Source organism: Bombus flavifrons, chromosome 5, assembly GCF_040668555.2.
Source record: "Bombus flavifrons isolate JBK064 chromosome 5, iyBomFlav1_principal, whole genome shotgun sequence".
NCBI classification, from domain to species: Eukaryota; Metazoa; Arthropoda; class Insecta; order Hymenoptera; family Apidae; genus Bombus; species Bombus flavifrons.
Genome location: NC_138446.1, coordinates 9,796,965 through 9,812,403, shown reverse-complemented (window position 1 = coordinate 9,812,403; position 15,439 = coordinate 9,796,965). Strand labels below are relative to the sequence as shown.

Here is a 15,439-nt window from a genome sequence, read left to right as displayed (position 1 = left end):
TTTCAGCAAGTCTACGTAAACAGTTTTCACATAGTGACATTACTTAGTTACGTAGAAAAACAAGATTCTATCGTTTCAGTCATATCGCAAATTGCTGGCATCGTGTGTTTGTCAGAGAAGCCATTGTGCGTACATTTGATGATGACTATTCAAAGAATTAGAACGAAATATTTGTGATAGCGAGAACAACTTAATTTCCTCGCTGAGCATCTATTATGCTATGGCAAACGAAGATATTACAAGCAGAAAAATACCGAAAAATTTTATGTTAATCTTAAATTTATACATTCATGATTTATGTGAAACATGCTAGTATACTGATAATATGTTATCTGTTTGCTATTAATTAATCTATTCCTGTTTTTTAAAAATGATACATGTATATAGTTATATATAAAGTATATATATAATTAAATTAATTATTATTTTATAAAAATAATTATTTTGAATAAATTATCTCACTTACGTGTACTCTTTTTTTTAATCAAACTGAATGCTCTACTTTTTTCAAGTACATAAAGCCAGGCACTTCATTTTTATCACACATTATATAGAGCGTATATCTGACAATATATGTTGGTACATATATCCATCATACGCATAACAGATTTGTACTAAGTCTACAAAATTCTGATAAGCCCGTTCGAACAATTTCCAATATTCGAAAATACATACACGATGCTTCTCATTATATAATTATATTATATAATTACGCATTTTGTAGTACGTCTAAATAAGTATTCATAAGCGATCTTTGTTATCGATCTTTCTCAATGAGGTAGTTTGACTTATCGGTTCGAAAAATAGCGGGGAAACACATATTAGGCATGCATCTAACTATTATCGAATAAAATAGGAAGATAATATCTTGATCTCAAGATGTTAGGATCGTATGCAGCTATGAAAAGCCATAGACAATGTAAATTACGAATTAACGAGCTAATTGTTCTCCTTCGTGAATTAACTTGAAACGCACAATTGGCAGCAGTAACTACACATGACTCAGTCTATATTCGTTCTTATTAAGCATCAATTGGTGTTGTGATGGCAGTTATTATAAGAGGGATGCATACAAGTCACCGATCCGAGACTTAATTTCTCAAATTCATTTTAATCGTTTCGAATCGAACTCTTATTCTTGGAAATTGCTCGCCCGTGAGTCTATATAATTCCACTATATGAACAAAGATATAAGAATGTGAGTAAATATTTGATTGTGTATCGCGACTATGAGGAAATTAAAATGCCTTCGTGCAACAATACTTCTCATTCTGCACTGATCACGTACAATATTTACGGGCGCAAATACATACATATTTCTATAGTATAGTGTATAAGAATATTAGAGGATACATACAACAAGGTGTATGAATCATGAGATACTGGAAATTTTAATAAATGAGTTTATGCACTAGAAAGATATGATTCTACTTGAGTGTTATGCTGTGAAATATAGCTTTTGTATCAGGACATTTTTATCATCAAGTGCGTATTTTTATTCTATCAAATATCCACAGCAGAAGTTGAATCTAAGATTGAAGCTGTTACAATGGGATATATTGTGATCATTGAAGAAATAATATTTATCGATAAAATGTATCTGTCGCTTGTTCTCTCTCCTTCTCCTGTTCGCTTGATTACGTTATTACATCGCTGATGGCGTAATGGGTTCTTGTAAAAACAAGTACAAATAGGCATGTTTCTGTCAACAGCTTAAATTGCCACTGAAATACTTCATTAACGACGTGCATTCGTGTCAACAAAAATGTTTATCACAACGACATACTGCTTTATTTGTTCGCATATTGTTCTAATAAACAGCAACGGCATTGTAAGAAAGTTTCCCATTGGATGTATCATTTCTTAACTTCTACAATTGGAGAGTAAGAATAATGGAAGATCATTTTAAAGTAATAATACGAAACTTGATGTGATTGATACTTCATGAAATTATTTAACGAAATCAGAGGTAATGATAAATTGATAATAGTATTGATATATAAATAAATGTTCTAATAAAAAATTTTTAATTAAATATATTTATTTTCTTTTCTGAAAGAAGAAAAGATAGCATACATCTATAAGTGCTTCTACATATGATTTTAATTTATAACATTTTAATTTATATAAATATTATAATTAGTAGAACAAAGCAAAGTTAAACGTACTGAATACTACATCTGGATATAGTCCACATTATAGTGCTTCACTTGTCTTATCACTATTCTCATTGACTTTCAATTTTTGCTTTTGTTTTATACTGTAATCTGACAAAGCAGCCTTAATTGCATCTTCTGCAAGCACTACAATATATAAAAGAATAATGTTAAATAATATAATTATTTTTCTCGATATTAATTATACTGAATACTTCCAGAGTAGAGATAACTAATTGTTAAATCTTCCATCTAAATAGATACCTTAAGTTTGTTTTACGTTACAAAACTATTGGATATTTATTTCTTTACGACAGTCTTCACAATTTTTCTACTCATACTCTAATATTTAAATATTAAATTTATTAATAAATATCACTTACTTGAACAATGGAGCTTGACGGGTGGTAAACATAATTCTTTAGCAATGTCAGTATTTTTGAGAGCCAGTGCTTCATCGACCTATGATAGAAATCAATTAATTACCTTTGTTTTAAATGAATAGTTTTTGGAAACACAATACTACTTACAGTTTTTCCTTTGACCCATTCTGTAGCTAAGGAACTGGAAGCAATAGCAGAACCACAACCAAAAGTTTTAAATTTAGCATCAATGATCTTTCCTTGTTCATCAACCTTAATCTGAAGTTTCATTACATCTCCGCAGGCTGGTGCTCCCACAACACCTGTACCAACCTTGGGGTCATTTTTATCCAAAGAACCTACGTTTCTTGGATTTTCATAATGATCTATCACCTGCAACATAATCAAAATATAAAATATAAAATATGATTATAATATGATTATAATATGTATACAATAAATAAAAATTAATATAAATATGTTATATAATACATGTATATAGTTTACTAGTTGTGTATAGTTTACTATATACATGTATTGTATATATATGATGCTAATATAATATAAAGCTTTATTGTAATTAATACTTCATTTGTTTCTTATGTTGTAAAATAATTGGTAAATTATTAATTATACTTATTATATTAACAAACGAATATATTAATTAATTTTCTAAGAGATGATTGTCATTTTGCCGATAAAGTATAAAGATAACCTAAATGCTGTAGAATACTATAAAATCGATATAATATGTAAATCGTTAGGTTTGCAAAAATGCATTTTTTAAGATATAACTGCATCAATGTTATAGATGAAGGTCAAACTTTCTGTGTATATGTCTTAATAATAGATACGATATTGATTGCAAAATGTAATGCAATACGTCTGTCAAAACTGTCCACGATTAATACCGCAAGTTAAACCAATAAATACCTACGTTTGGATGATAAGATACAGATGGAACGCTTCGAAATGTCAATTTCGAGGCTTTATTGAGCCCCGAAGGCAACGATCGTAGTAGAGACATCGTGTTTAACAGAAAAAGTTCATTGTTGTGCTTACACTTTACGCAACTCTTTATTGAAACAATCGATTTCAAGCCGCGTACGAGTATGTCTGAAGTGTTGGTAACTCTGCTTCAGCCTGGAAATATATAAGAACAAGAAAGGATTCCCTATTACTATTTCGTTGTACCAACAAATCATATTCATTTAATTAGTCTCATACTTTAAAAATAATAATTTGTGTCATAGCTGATTATATCTATGAAGATCACAGAAAATGTTGATTTTCTGCTTTTGACGTTATTTCATGGTTAAGGAGATATACTTTAATATAACATACTTAAGAAGAGGATCAATCGATTCGGCTCAAAGATATACATAAACCTTTTAGCATTAAAAGACAAATCTACGAGCTTTTCCGAAAACAACTAATGGTATATCTCTAATATTTAGAATATGATAATCAATACTTTTAAGAAATCAATACTTTTAATGTAAATATTTTTTAAAGAAACTCCACAAGCATGTGATTGGTTTATAAGATATTGGATTTTAAAGTCGTTGTTATATAAAAAACCAAAAGTATGATCTATCATGCCTTTCTCCTATGTTTTTATATATGATAATATTTTTAATTGCCAATTAATTTACCAACTTTAAGTATTATAAGAATTGCTGCGATTTATTTACATGTGAAGTTAATATTAAATCCGATATCTACATATATATTTCAATATCTATCTAACTTACAATTCCAAGAATGACATATCAAATAAGAAATTACAAAATCAAAATAATATTAATACTTTAAGTATGTCGCATATATTTTAAATAAGTCGAAAGGATAGAATATTTACAAAAAATGATAACATAATTGCGTTTATAGCATAAAATAATAAAACTATCGTATCGTAACGCATTCACAATTGTTTTCAAATGATCCTATAGAAGAATTGAATCGTTTTGATGCATCCAGATTGCAGTATTAACATCTACACTGGATGGACCCAAAAATGGACATCACCAAAACGATTAAAAAAAAAAAAGTATATTGATGTCCATGAAGTAGTACGAGGACCATTTTCCTCTCCAAGATTAATGAGCACGCAACCATTTATCACGTTTTCGTCTTATCAACGACAAGAAAATTATTCCGATGTGCGTCGAGGTATTCCTGATGCTTGGAAAGAGTATTTAATTTCTAAGGGATTTTGTAAGGGATTTTGTACGGAGGCGTACGTATTACAGAAAAATTTAATACCTTTCTGTACCAGATATTTCATCACTGATAGGCTATGGAACGATACACGTTTACCTTTTATACAAGGAATTCCTGATCCATGGAAAACTAGAACTCTTCATCGAAGCCAGTCCAGTAAATATTCTCGATTGCGATTTTCTCGCACCAAAAATATTTGTTCTACACGATTTGCGTGCGTGTACGATGGAGACGACGAGGCAGAAATAGAACGCGGTGTCCCGTGTCAATTTAATAAAGTTCATATTGATGATAAAAAAGATCCTCCTCAAGAAGGACACCAAGAATCAAATTATTCGCTAATTGAGAGAACATTCAAAGACAATTTGGAGGGAGTTCGGAAAAAAGAAAAAAGATACACTAGTCAGTTATCCTTTAAGAAAAACTCGAAATTATCGAATCGGAGGAAACCTGCAGAAAAAGTGAAACATGACCAATGTACTGAGACTGTTGTAGAAAAAACTCGTCCTAAGTCTCAAGAAATTATTTCTAATAAAAATCTTAACAAGCATACTCATTCTAAATATACACATCACAAAAAGGATCAATTGAATGATAAAAAGCAATTTGCATCAAAGAATGATTTAGAAAATGGAATAATTACTAAAAAGGAAGGCCAAACTACTTCTAAAAATGCAGCCGATGGAATTGCACAAACTAGTATAATACTAAAAGATAAAATTGGTGAAGTACAGGAATCTTTTCCCAGAAAACACATAGAGGTAAATACCCAAATGTATCCTAATAATATTGCCTGTTGCAATTGTATACTACATAATTATATCCTTTCAAGTATACATTGTTTTCGTAATTGTACGAGTCCACTGAAAGATGTGAGCTTGTCGAATAGCGTATTGTGTCAAGAATGCGAAAATATTTATTGTAAACGGAAACCAGAGAAATTAATTTCTCCGAAAAAAAAGTTAGAGTTTTGTACACCAGACCCGAAAAAGTACACAAAACATAAACAACGAGTATATATGAAGCGAGAGAAAAATTATGAACGGACAAAGCAGAAGTTGTACACTTGTATGCAGAAGGTGAGGAAACAATTTGGGGAACAAAACAGACTAGACCATTGCATACAAACAAAGGACGCGATCTTCCCTAAGCAAGAACTAAAACTGATGTGTTATTACTGTAATAGCCCTGATCTGAAAATTGAGAAAATCTCTGCAAACACGTCTGGTCGAAACACGCGTTCGTGTATCTGTAAAAAAGCCTCGATCAGACCGAGGAACGAACAAAATAAGATCAGGGATTGCGTTACGAAACATTCAATAACAAAAAGTCGAAGGAATTTTATTCCAGGTTCTAAGAAGCATAGTTACACGTGCATTGGAAACAAAAGGCATGTTTCTAAGTGTGACCTTGACTGGGCGTCACCATCGATGACTGTTAAATGGGGACATAATATGGCTAAAAAGAATGATTGTGAATTCTCGAAGAAAAATGGTTGCCATGATAAAATGTTAAAAGTAGAAACCGAAAGAACTAAGATTGACAAAGAAACGAAGAGGAACGAAAGTACTCAGACGTTTGGCAATATTGTAACAGGTGAAAAATAGTCAAAATGAAAAAAGCACCAAAAGACCTTTCTCACGGTGATCAGTTATTTATAAATAGTTATTAGTTATTTGTAGATAGAAAAGGGAAAGGATATAAAAAAGAAGCATCAGAAGATTGCTTTTGCAATGTTATAAATAAAAATAAAGAAATGGATAAACAGACTAATATTATGACTAATGAGTATGAAGAAATCGAAGCTGCAGAATTTCAACATTCGGAATCCAATAAACTCGTGCGCTGTTCCATATCAGATAGTGGAGAGAATGCGGACGTATCCGATAATACAAATGTCGACTTTAATGCCCAAGATAGATCGTCAGTAACTTCAATAACTTTCATAAAACGAATGAATAATATTACTTCAATAAAGAGCCAATATCGGCAAAGAAATCCGAAGAGAGTTTGTCACTTTCGTCGTACATCATCACGAGGAATTGCGTCAAATTTCGGACAGAATTTAAAAATCGAAGGTAAATACTGAAGTAACTTTCCAATTGCTTCGTGCATTGTTGTTTCTTGTCCTACGACTGGTAAAAAAAAGATGAGGATGTTGTAGGCCATGAAGGATTAATTAATACAACAGAAAGGGAAATACTGAGAAATGCGGAATATACTATGTAATATACAAAAATTTGGTTGCAGAAAATATGTAACACGTACAGTTGTTTATTTAAATCGTCCTAAACACTTATAGAGATCTTCTATTAAATAAGTGTTCAATTACTTTTGTGAGCTACTGCATTTAGTAATGAGTAAAACATTCTTTTAAAAATCATCTCACGTATGTAATATGATAAAGCTGAGAATAGATAACAGAGAAAGATAATTACATAGTTCGTCGACAAGTTACACTGTTGTTCTTGTAGTTAACGTGCAGACTCAGTAAAGAATTAGAATAAGATCCTTTATTAACACTGACATACAATCAAGATAATTGGATGAATAATATGTAAAAAATTAACAAACTTAATTATGAAATTATTATGGTATAAAATCATGAAATTGTAGATATATATATATATGTATCTAATAAGTGGTTAAAAAGAAATAATTTGAAGAAAATTGTGCGTGGAATAAATACGCGTAAGATGGAACATTCACCTTACTTGGGTACATACTTTGATATCACTCGATGAAATAAAAAAATGCTTAAAAAGGCAGGGTAGTATTAATATATGAGATAAGAGAATTATTTTAGGGAACATCTGTCTTTTATCCGATTATTTATCAACGCGAGAAGGCTAAAGAATTATATAAGAAAATACTGCACTAAGTAAAAACGATAACTCTTTGTTTAATACTGGTAGAAAGTTTGCAAAGGTAAAAAATGAAAAGTAACAGGCTGGAAATAATAACGTAATAAAACTAAGAGGAAAAGGATATTTTTACTAAAATTATTTAAAATACTTATGTACTAAAATTATTGAAAAATAAGCAATTAATTTGATTAAAATGTGTACCGTTCATTTTAAAAAGTAATATTTAGAAGCAAAAAAAGATAAAATCTAGAAATATTAATTAGTAATATGTATATCTTTATTATTGAACAAAATGTACATTATAATTCAGGTACGTGGTAAAAACAGATTTTTAAAAATTGAGGTGCTTTACAATGAAATTAAAATACCTCGATCATCTTAAAAATACGTAACACGAGATATGAAAACGTTATCAATAAATTAACCATTAAAGTTCAACATTTTAACGCAACGAGTGTTTGATTAGAACTCGAAAGATTTGACAACTATTTCAAAGATGATAAAACGCATTTATATTAAACGAGCAAGAAAAGGAGCAATTAAGAACACCATAATCGAATACAATTTAAAAAGATAGGATTTTTAGGTTTATTTTATTAATATAGAATAGATGTCAAATAGTTTATGTAAATACATAATGCTAAAATAACAATAAACTTTGATCTGATACTAACAATTAACTACCTATATTATTAATAATGTAAGCCACCATGAAAGTTAAATAAATATTAAAAATAAATTTTATGAATATTGATAATATCAGAGATACGTAAATAATTTACATATCGTATATTTACGTATGTAAAGCATACATATTACATATAGAAATTTTCGATGTGTACTTAATTAAGTATGTTCATATTTCGTACATTCATTCATTAAAATATGATTAAGTATAATAACATCTGCATCTGAGAAAACAATAACAAAATTATAATGAAGAGAAAGAGTAGAAAGACTATGCACAAATATCGCGTTATAACAAAGCTTAAATACTTACTAAACTGAAAACTGGAAATACATTTTCACAATGTGAAATAGCATGAATTCTGCGATTGGTCCATTCTCGTAATTGACTTTCACTGCCATCTATCAATTGAAGTACGAATCATTTTACATTGTGTTCCTTTTATACATTACGGTTGTCATTACTTATTAGCGTTATGTTAAATGTAAAAAAAAAATACTTAATGTTGTAGTGAACGCTCTTAAAATGCATTCTCATCGATATAAAAGCTATTTTCGTGCTATGATGTCAATATTCAACGACATGGTTTAACGATATAGTTATCTAGTCATTTTTTTAATTGTAAATAACCTTATCATTAAATATTTTTCCGTAATATGGCCAAGACTAAAACAATCAGTAAAGGCTGCCCAAAATGTGAACAGCAGGTAATTTTATATTATAATAATTATTTTATATTTATACCAAACAGTTATACACATATATATATTAATTTTATTTTGAATATTTTTTATAGCTTTATTTATTTATTACATTAAGACTTTTTAAATGAACTGGGAAAACTTCAGTAAAACGGAAATAAGATTATTTTGTCATAAATTTTTCTACTATCATCAATTCGTTATTAAAATGAAATATAATTAATTATTTCATTGTATATTTTAATGTAAGCTTTGAATAATTAATTTTTTTATACGTGTATAAGAAAAAATATTAAATTTTAATTTTGAGTTCAAACAAATTTTACATATTTATTCAATTATATATGTATACAATTGATAACTTATTTATATCACTTTATATTAATTATATGTATTTGTTTATTAAGGTACCTGTAGCTTGCAAAGCTTGTCCATGTGGTCATTCATTTTTTAATGCAAGACGAAATTCAATAAAAAGTCCTCCTAGTCCTGATAATGGAGTAATGAAAACAAGACGAACCAATCGAATCAAGCGTGAGAAACCAAATTATTATGATGCTTTAGAATACGATAAACAATCAAAAAAGAGTGCAAAAGTAAGATATTCTTTAATATTCTATATATAAATACATATTTTGAAATGAATAATTTGTGTAAAAAAATTCAATCATTATAGATCAGAAAAGCAACAGATGCTGCTAGTGACATAGACTGTAGACAGCTAAACAAGAAGAAGAAACGAAAGGTAAAAGGTAAAGGGAAAAGTGGAAGTAGTAATGGAATAGGAGATGATGATGATGAAATGGAAGGAATCAATGGTCTGTCACCAGAGAAGCAGCTCACATGCTCTTTGATACTACAAGAATTAAATAATAAAATGAGAGTTGTAGCCTGGAAACCGTCATAATTTTTTTCTATTGTATTATATTTTGTACTATAAGAAATACTAGTGTCCATTTTTAGTAGAAAGTAATCATTTTATATAGATGTTGGACTATATTTGAAATGCTATCTATTCATTGCATCGAGGAAAATTAAAATAGTATTACATAATGTTATGCATGAATTAATAGCATTAATTAGCATGAATTAATTTATGGTAATTTTGAGATTTATAAAGTTTTTTGAGCATTAATTTATACATTATCTTCGAAAGTAGACAAATTAAGACTACATAAGTGAAAAGAATACAATTTTTATTACAGATCATTGTGTTTAATTACATCTGTTTGTATGAAAAATATGTATTTCCTACTAAGAGATTGTTTCTTTCATCGTAGGACCTGCCGCAATTCTTCATTTTCTACAAATAATCATAATGTAACATGTAAATATGAATAATGTACATAGTGTTTATGTGTAATATATAAGACAAATTACAACTGGAAACCAGATTCTGTTTTTTAAAAGTAGTTTTTTACATTGTATATAAATCTAATATGTATAAGAACGTTTTTGTCCTATGTTATTTCTTTTTATTTTTAAACGTAAACGTGTAAATGAGAGTGTCGTTTATCAATAAAACAAAATGAGACATGTGCATTTATATAAAAACTTATAAAAATTACCCTTACCTGCCGCGAACGAGGTATTTTATGTAAACATTTCGAATACACTGAACGAAGCAATACATCATAGTAGAATAATTGTAGCGACAAATGTTGTGATTTATTAGATTTCTAATACACATTCAATCACATTCGCAAAATATTTTTATTCTTTTGCAACCACCTCTCCTTGACAGTTACTGTTCTCATTATTAACAGTCATCTTCGATGATTCCGATACTTCGTTAAAAACCAGGAGTAAAGGTAGACCTCCCATGACCATGCACGTACCCATGCATAGAAAACATACGGAGTAACTCCCTGTTACATCGCGCAGGTAACCTGAAATATAACATAAAAACATTAACATAAATAACATTGATTATTTGTTTATTTAAGCAAAACAATTCCTCTACGACTACTACGCAGAATCAAGTACTTTTAAGTTCATTAATTGCAATTAATATTTATTTTAAACGCTGCACTGTATTAAAATTCAAATAATTCCATACCTGCTAAAGGCGGAATAGAAATAGCTCCAACGCTCTGGAACATCCTGACAAGACCATAAGTAGAGGATATTTTATCAGTTCCGTATTGGTCTGCGAGAAGGACGGGAACCAAGAGGAACCAACAGCCTAAGCATAGTCCATACATGCCTACAGAACATGCTAACACGTAGAAAGAATGGGCCATTGGAATTGCCAGTACAGCTACACCAGCACCCACGACACTGTTTAAGAAGAAAATTTTTATTAAATAATAAAGTTCAATAATACAAAAATAAGAATTATATACAAAAATGATTTGCACACCTATATTTCCTATAGCATGTGCACATTAAATTAGGTTCAAGCGTATTAAATTTCACATTATTTAGTAATACTTCCATATGACTATAAAAGTTCAATACTATGAAAATGAAACGTAGAATCTGATAAAAAAAAATATTTTATTGGAAAATAAGGATCTATGCAAATGCATTTTGTGGACACAGTATAAAAATTTTTCGAACATACCTTCCAATGTATCCTTTCCGCCGATCAAAAAGTTTCAAATCCGAAAGCCATCCAAGTCCTAATCTTCCGCATAAATCAAGCGCGGCAGAAATAGCAACCAGGTACCCAGCTTCCGATTTCGTATAACCAGCAGCGTGTACGTATGCCGGAAGATAGTACAGCATATATGGACTTCCGGTTGACATAAGACTAACGGACAAACACATCATCATGAATTGAGGATTTTTCAATAGAGACAGATCGATGTATTGCGCTATCCTTTGCATCACTGTCTTCTTTTCCTTTGGCAGTTGTGACTCGTTCTGAGGAACTGGATATACCGCCGTGACTGACGACTTCAGCGACTTTAACGACGACCTTGCCTTGTAAACGCACGTAGAATCGGTCGATAGATCTTCGACACTGTGTAATATACTCGAGCTACGTATCTTGGAGATCGGTTTCATCTGTAGACACTCGCCCACAACGTCTTTCTCCTCGTCACTGTCTGTCAGCTCGACCGCCACCACACCGTTCTGATGAAATAATTCGTTCAACAGATTATGTTTCGTAGTCGAATCATTGGCGAATATTAAATCTAACTTCTGTTGTTTTGCCGTCTCTAATTCCTTTGCTGTGCTCTCGACCTTTTCCGCCTTTTCCGGCATCTCTGTGTCTTCTGGCGCGTAATTGTTCTCCAGTGGCCGGTATAGGGTTGCGCTGACACACACGTGAAGCATACAACCACCAAGTAAAAGGATGGTACCGTGGAAACCAAAATTATCCACGAGAACCTTGATCAAAAGCGGAAACACGAAACTGCCAGCTGCTGTACCAGATACGCATATTCCATTTGCTAGTGCACGATGCTTGTCGAAGTATTGTGAGACGAGAATGATACCTGGTGTTGTCGACAGACCGCTGCCAATGCCTAAAATTGTTATATTAATTGCTATGACAATAAGTATTGTTCTTTGTACAAATATTTAGATGTTTATAATTGGATTAATTGTATTGTCCAGTTGTTCGTTCGTATCATATTCTTGCTTTCTTTCTTTCAAGCATGCTATCCGCATTTTCTTACGTAACCCAATGACGAAACCTGATTATATACATATACATACATATATTGAGACGAACGCACGGCGAAGAAATTTGATAAAATCGATTACCCACGAACCTGTCAGAACTCCAAATGTAAAAAAGAGATGTATCAACTTTGTTGCAAAGTAACTTATCGTTAATCCTAAAGCACAGAACAATCCACCGATGAAAACGACAGCCCGACAACTATACTTCTGGCACAGCATGCTCGTCACTGGAGCTGTATTTGGATTATTCACATATTAATATTTAGGATAATAGCACAATCTCTTCACATTGTCATAGTCGCACATGTATTTCAAAAGTGTCACAACTCAAAATAATTCAATCCTGTGTTAGATGAGCATCAAAATCGTCAAAGAGCGAACTCAAGAAAGTTAAGAATGGAAAATTACAAAAATAATATTTGATCATCTATCTATCTATCATTCCAGTGTTTATTCTTTACTTTAACATTATGTGTTTAGTAAATAATTTTTTGTAAGCTTTCAAATAGTTTCTCGTTTTTCTCGAATAATTTGTTTAGAGTTGTGTCACATTTTTAGTATTATTATTTTATTAAAATATTGATTAGATTTCTAAAAAACCTACTTTTCACTAAAACATCTTGGCAAATACTTACCAAGCGCGAGACAAAGACAAGACAAGATAGCGGGTATCCAAGAAGCGACCGAAGCTGTGGAATCCTTGAACGTTTCCATCACCTCAACGTACAGTACCCCGTAAGATTTCATCAGTCCAGTCACCCAGAACTGAACGAAAAATGCTCCGCAAACGATCACCCACCCATAACCACCATCTAATGGAACATACTTGATATTTCTTGATTTTTTCGTTTCGCACTTAGGTTTTTTCTTCTTGGTACTAGAAGTTATGCTCGATCGAAGTTCATGAGACTTGGCAATCAATGGCCTGGCCGTGAGACTCGATATGGTCAGAAGATTATCGTTATCCTCGTCCTCGATCGTCTCTGGACTCTGAAGATGCGGTGGCACGATCGGTGTTGAAGTCGCTGTTGCCTGGACAGCCAACGAGGCTGGCCTTTTTGGCGAGGGTACACCTGTGCTCAAATCGAAGACGGGCGCCGAATGTATCGACAAAAGGGAGCCCAGTTGATTTTGTTGATTCATATTCTCGTCGATGACAGTGGTGCCGACCATCTCCTGCGACGCTGTCGCACAGGCGACAGCGTCACGCTCAACCGAATCCTGCAGGCTCCATTCTCGTGGTAATGACATATTTCCGTGGATTCGTTCACGCGAGGGGGACCGTAATACATTGGAGTTACGTTGCTTTTCCTCTCCTTCGTTTGCTTCTGCTGGCAAACAGTCTTCTTTTCACCTGCTTCACCTCTTCCGATTCTCTTTTATCTCTGATAAAAAAACGGAATCTTCGTTTTTCTAACACTCTATATTTCTATTTATGTACTTGTCTCTATGTCTTGGGGTCGTTTTCTATATCTTCCTCTATCTATCTTATTAGATGTCAACTTCTGTTCTATCTACTTTCCTCTATTCTTCTTTTTCTATTGTTTAAACTCTCCAAATGTAATCTTCCTGGTCTTTCGACACGCACCTTATCAAAATCGGTCCACCCCGATTTGACTTTGTTGTTACCTATCTACCGTTGACTTCCTTCTCACCATTTACACGTTCTCCAAGGTTCTCCTGACTCTGTCTAAGGGTGCTTGGTAAATAACCGAAGTGAAAAGGGTGCGCACGCAGAGGAGGTCGCCACCGAGTGGAAACTTACGAGATCAATATGCAGCCACAACTGACGCACTGGCATCTCGCGGTGTAGTCACCACCACGTGGCTTGGAAACAATGCAGGGGCCTATCGGTTTATTGTCCTGCCGGTCGACCCACTTTTCCATCCGCCTTGGCCTCCACTAGCTTGTATGACCATTTCCACCCTGTAGTCCCTACGCCTGGACGATCTTCGATCGGCCTGCATCGCGTGTCCCTTCCCGTTTCGCAGCTTCAATTATTTCAACATCTTTAGAAACGATGGAGGTCATCGGAATTAATCGCCGGAGAGACACTGATTCCAGGGAGATAGTACGAGTTGTTACGACCATTGGGAAGTTCTTTTAAACTCTCCTGGCAATGCTTCTTCTTCTTCTTATGCTATGAATCTATTGAAGAAACAACGTTGAATTAGAATTAAATTATTCTTAGTTGTTTATATTTTGTATGTTTATAGGATGTTCTTAATTGTTTTGATAATAAGCAATTTGGCTAAAAGAATATGAACTAACGTTGGTTACGAAACATGCCAAGTAAGAAAGACAATAAACTGTTGTATAGTTACGAAATATTAGTTAAAATTATTTAAAATATCTTTAGGATGTTCTTTAAAATATTCTTTAAAATATTAAAAATATTTAGAATATATAAAAAGAAATACTATCTGCCCAGAAACTTTTGCACACCACTGTATGATAAGAATTGATCGATTTTTCCCACTATTTATCATTTCTCGTTTACGAAAATAGAACTCAGGTCAACTTAGATAAATGAATTCGATCAGCAGAAGTGGAGTTAGTTTCACTAACTAAAATTTCATTTTGATAAGTGAAATTCTACTGTACTTTAGTTGTATTGGGAGATTAAATGCACGTTTGATCGAGATCTAAATAATCCTGAGAATAAGGAAGAAATAAGGAGTTTGAAACGAGTAGGGAAGGGTAGATTATTGCAACGGTCAGAAAGAAATTGTAAGGTTGCCTGGAAAATAGGAAAACATTCTAATATTGCAATAGTGGGGACGAAGTCTGTGCGCAGCATCCAAAC

General features: G+C 32.1%; 4 protein-coding genes across 6 annotated transcripts; 2 read left to right on the top strand and 2 right to left on the bottom strand.

Annotated features, from left to right (window-relative positions):
* Positions 1–2,023: 2,023 nt before the first annotated feature.
* On the bottom strand, positions 2,024–3,641 carry IscU (Iron-sulfur cluster assembly enzyme). Its single transcript, XM_069114157.1, has 4 exons — positions 3,456–3,641; positions 2,687–2,911; positions 2,540–2,618; positions 2,024–2,303 (listed from the first exon to the last, which is right to left on the bottom strand). The coding sequence occupies exons 1-4, from the start codon at positions 3,543–3,545 to the stop codon at positions 2,197–2,199; spliced, it is 501 nt and encodes a 166-aa protein (XP_068970258.1). The 5' UTR covers positions 3,546–3,641; the 3' UTR covers positions 2,024–2,196.
* A 52-nt stretch (positions 3,642–3,693) lies between these two features.
* Positions 3,694–7,902, top strand: LOC138180343 (uncharacterized). Of its 2 annotated transcripts, XM_069114129.1 has the most exons (4): positions 3,694–3,956; positions 4,499–6,337; positions 6,424–6,819; positions 6,906–7,902. In XM_069114129.1, the coding sequence occupies exons 2-4, from the start codon at positions 4,621–4,623 to the stop codon at positions 6,968–6,970; spliced, it is 2,178 nt and encodes a 725-aa protein (XP_068970230.1). In that variant the 5' UTR covers positions 3,694–3,956; positions 4,499–4,620; the 3' UTR covers positions 6,971–7,902. The 2 variants fall into 2 exon arrangements, with proteins under 2 accessions (XP_068970230.1, XP_068970229.1); XM_069114128.1 differs by lacking the exon at positions 3,694–3,956 and having other exon boundaries at positions 4,106–6,337.
* Positions 7,903–8,736: 834 nt separating this feature from the next.
* LOC138180360 (UPF0547 protein C16orf87) lies at positions 8,737–10,540 on the top strand. 2 transcript variants are annotated; one of them, XR_011173273.1, is made up of 4 exons: positions 8,737–9,003; positions 9,405–9,593; positions 9,674–9,966; positions 10,278–10,540. XR_011173273.1 is itself a non-coding variant. In XM_069114158.1 (3 exons), exons 1-3 carry the CDS (start codon positions 8,953–8,955, stop codon positions 9,902–9,904), a joined length of 471 nt encoding a protein of 156 aa, XP_068970259.1. In that variant the 5' UTR covers positions 8,737–8,952; the 3' UTR covers positions 9,905–10,540. The 2 variants fall into 2 exon arrangements, 1 of the variants encoding a protein (XP_068970259.1); XM_069114158.1 differs by having other exon boundaries at positions 9,674–10,540.
* On the bottom strand, positions 10,173–15,427 carry Sln (monocarboxylic acid transporter silnoon). Its single transcript, XM_069114130.1, has 7 exons — positions 15,238–15,427; positions 13,269–14,781; positions 12,723–12,866; positions 11,564–12,473; positions 11,057–11,277; positions 10,572–10,886; positions 10,173–10,300 (listed from the first exon to the last, which is right to left on the bottom strand). The coding sequence occupies exons 2-6, from the start codon at positions 13,882–13,884 to the stop codon at positions 10,711–10,713; spliced, it is 2,067 nt and encodes a 688-aa protein (XP_068970231.1). The 5' UTR covers positions 13,885–14,781; positions 15,238–15,427; the 3' UTR covers positions 10,173–10,300; positions 10,572–10,710.
* Between the last annotated feature and the right edge of the window lie 12 nt (positions 15,428–15,439).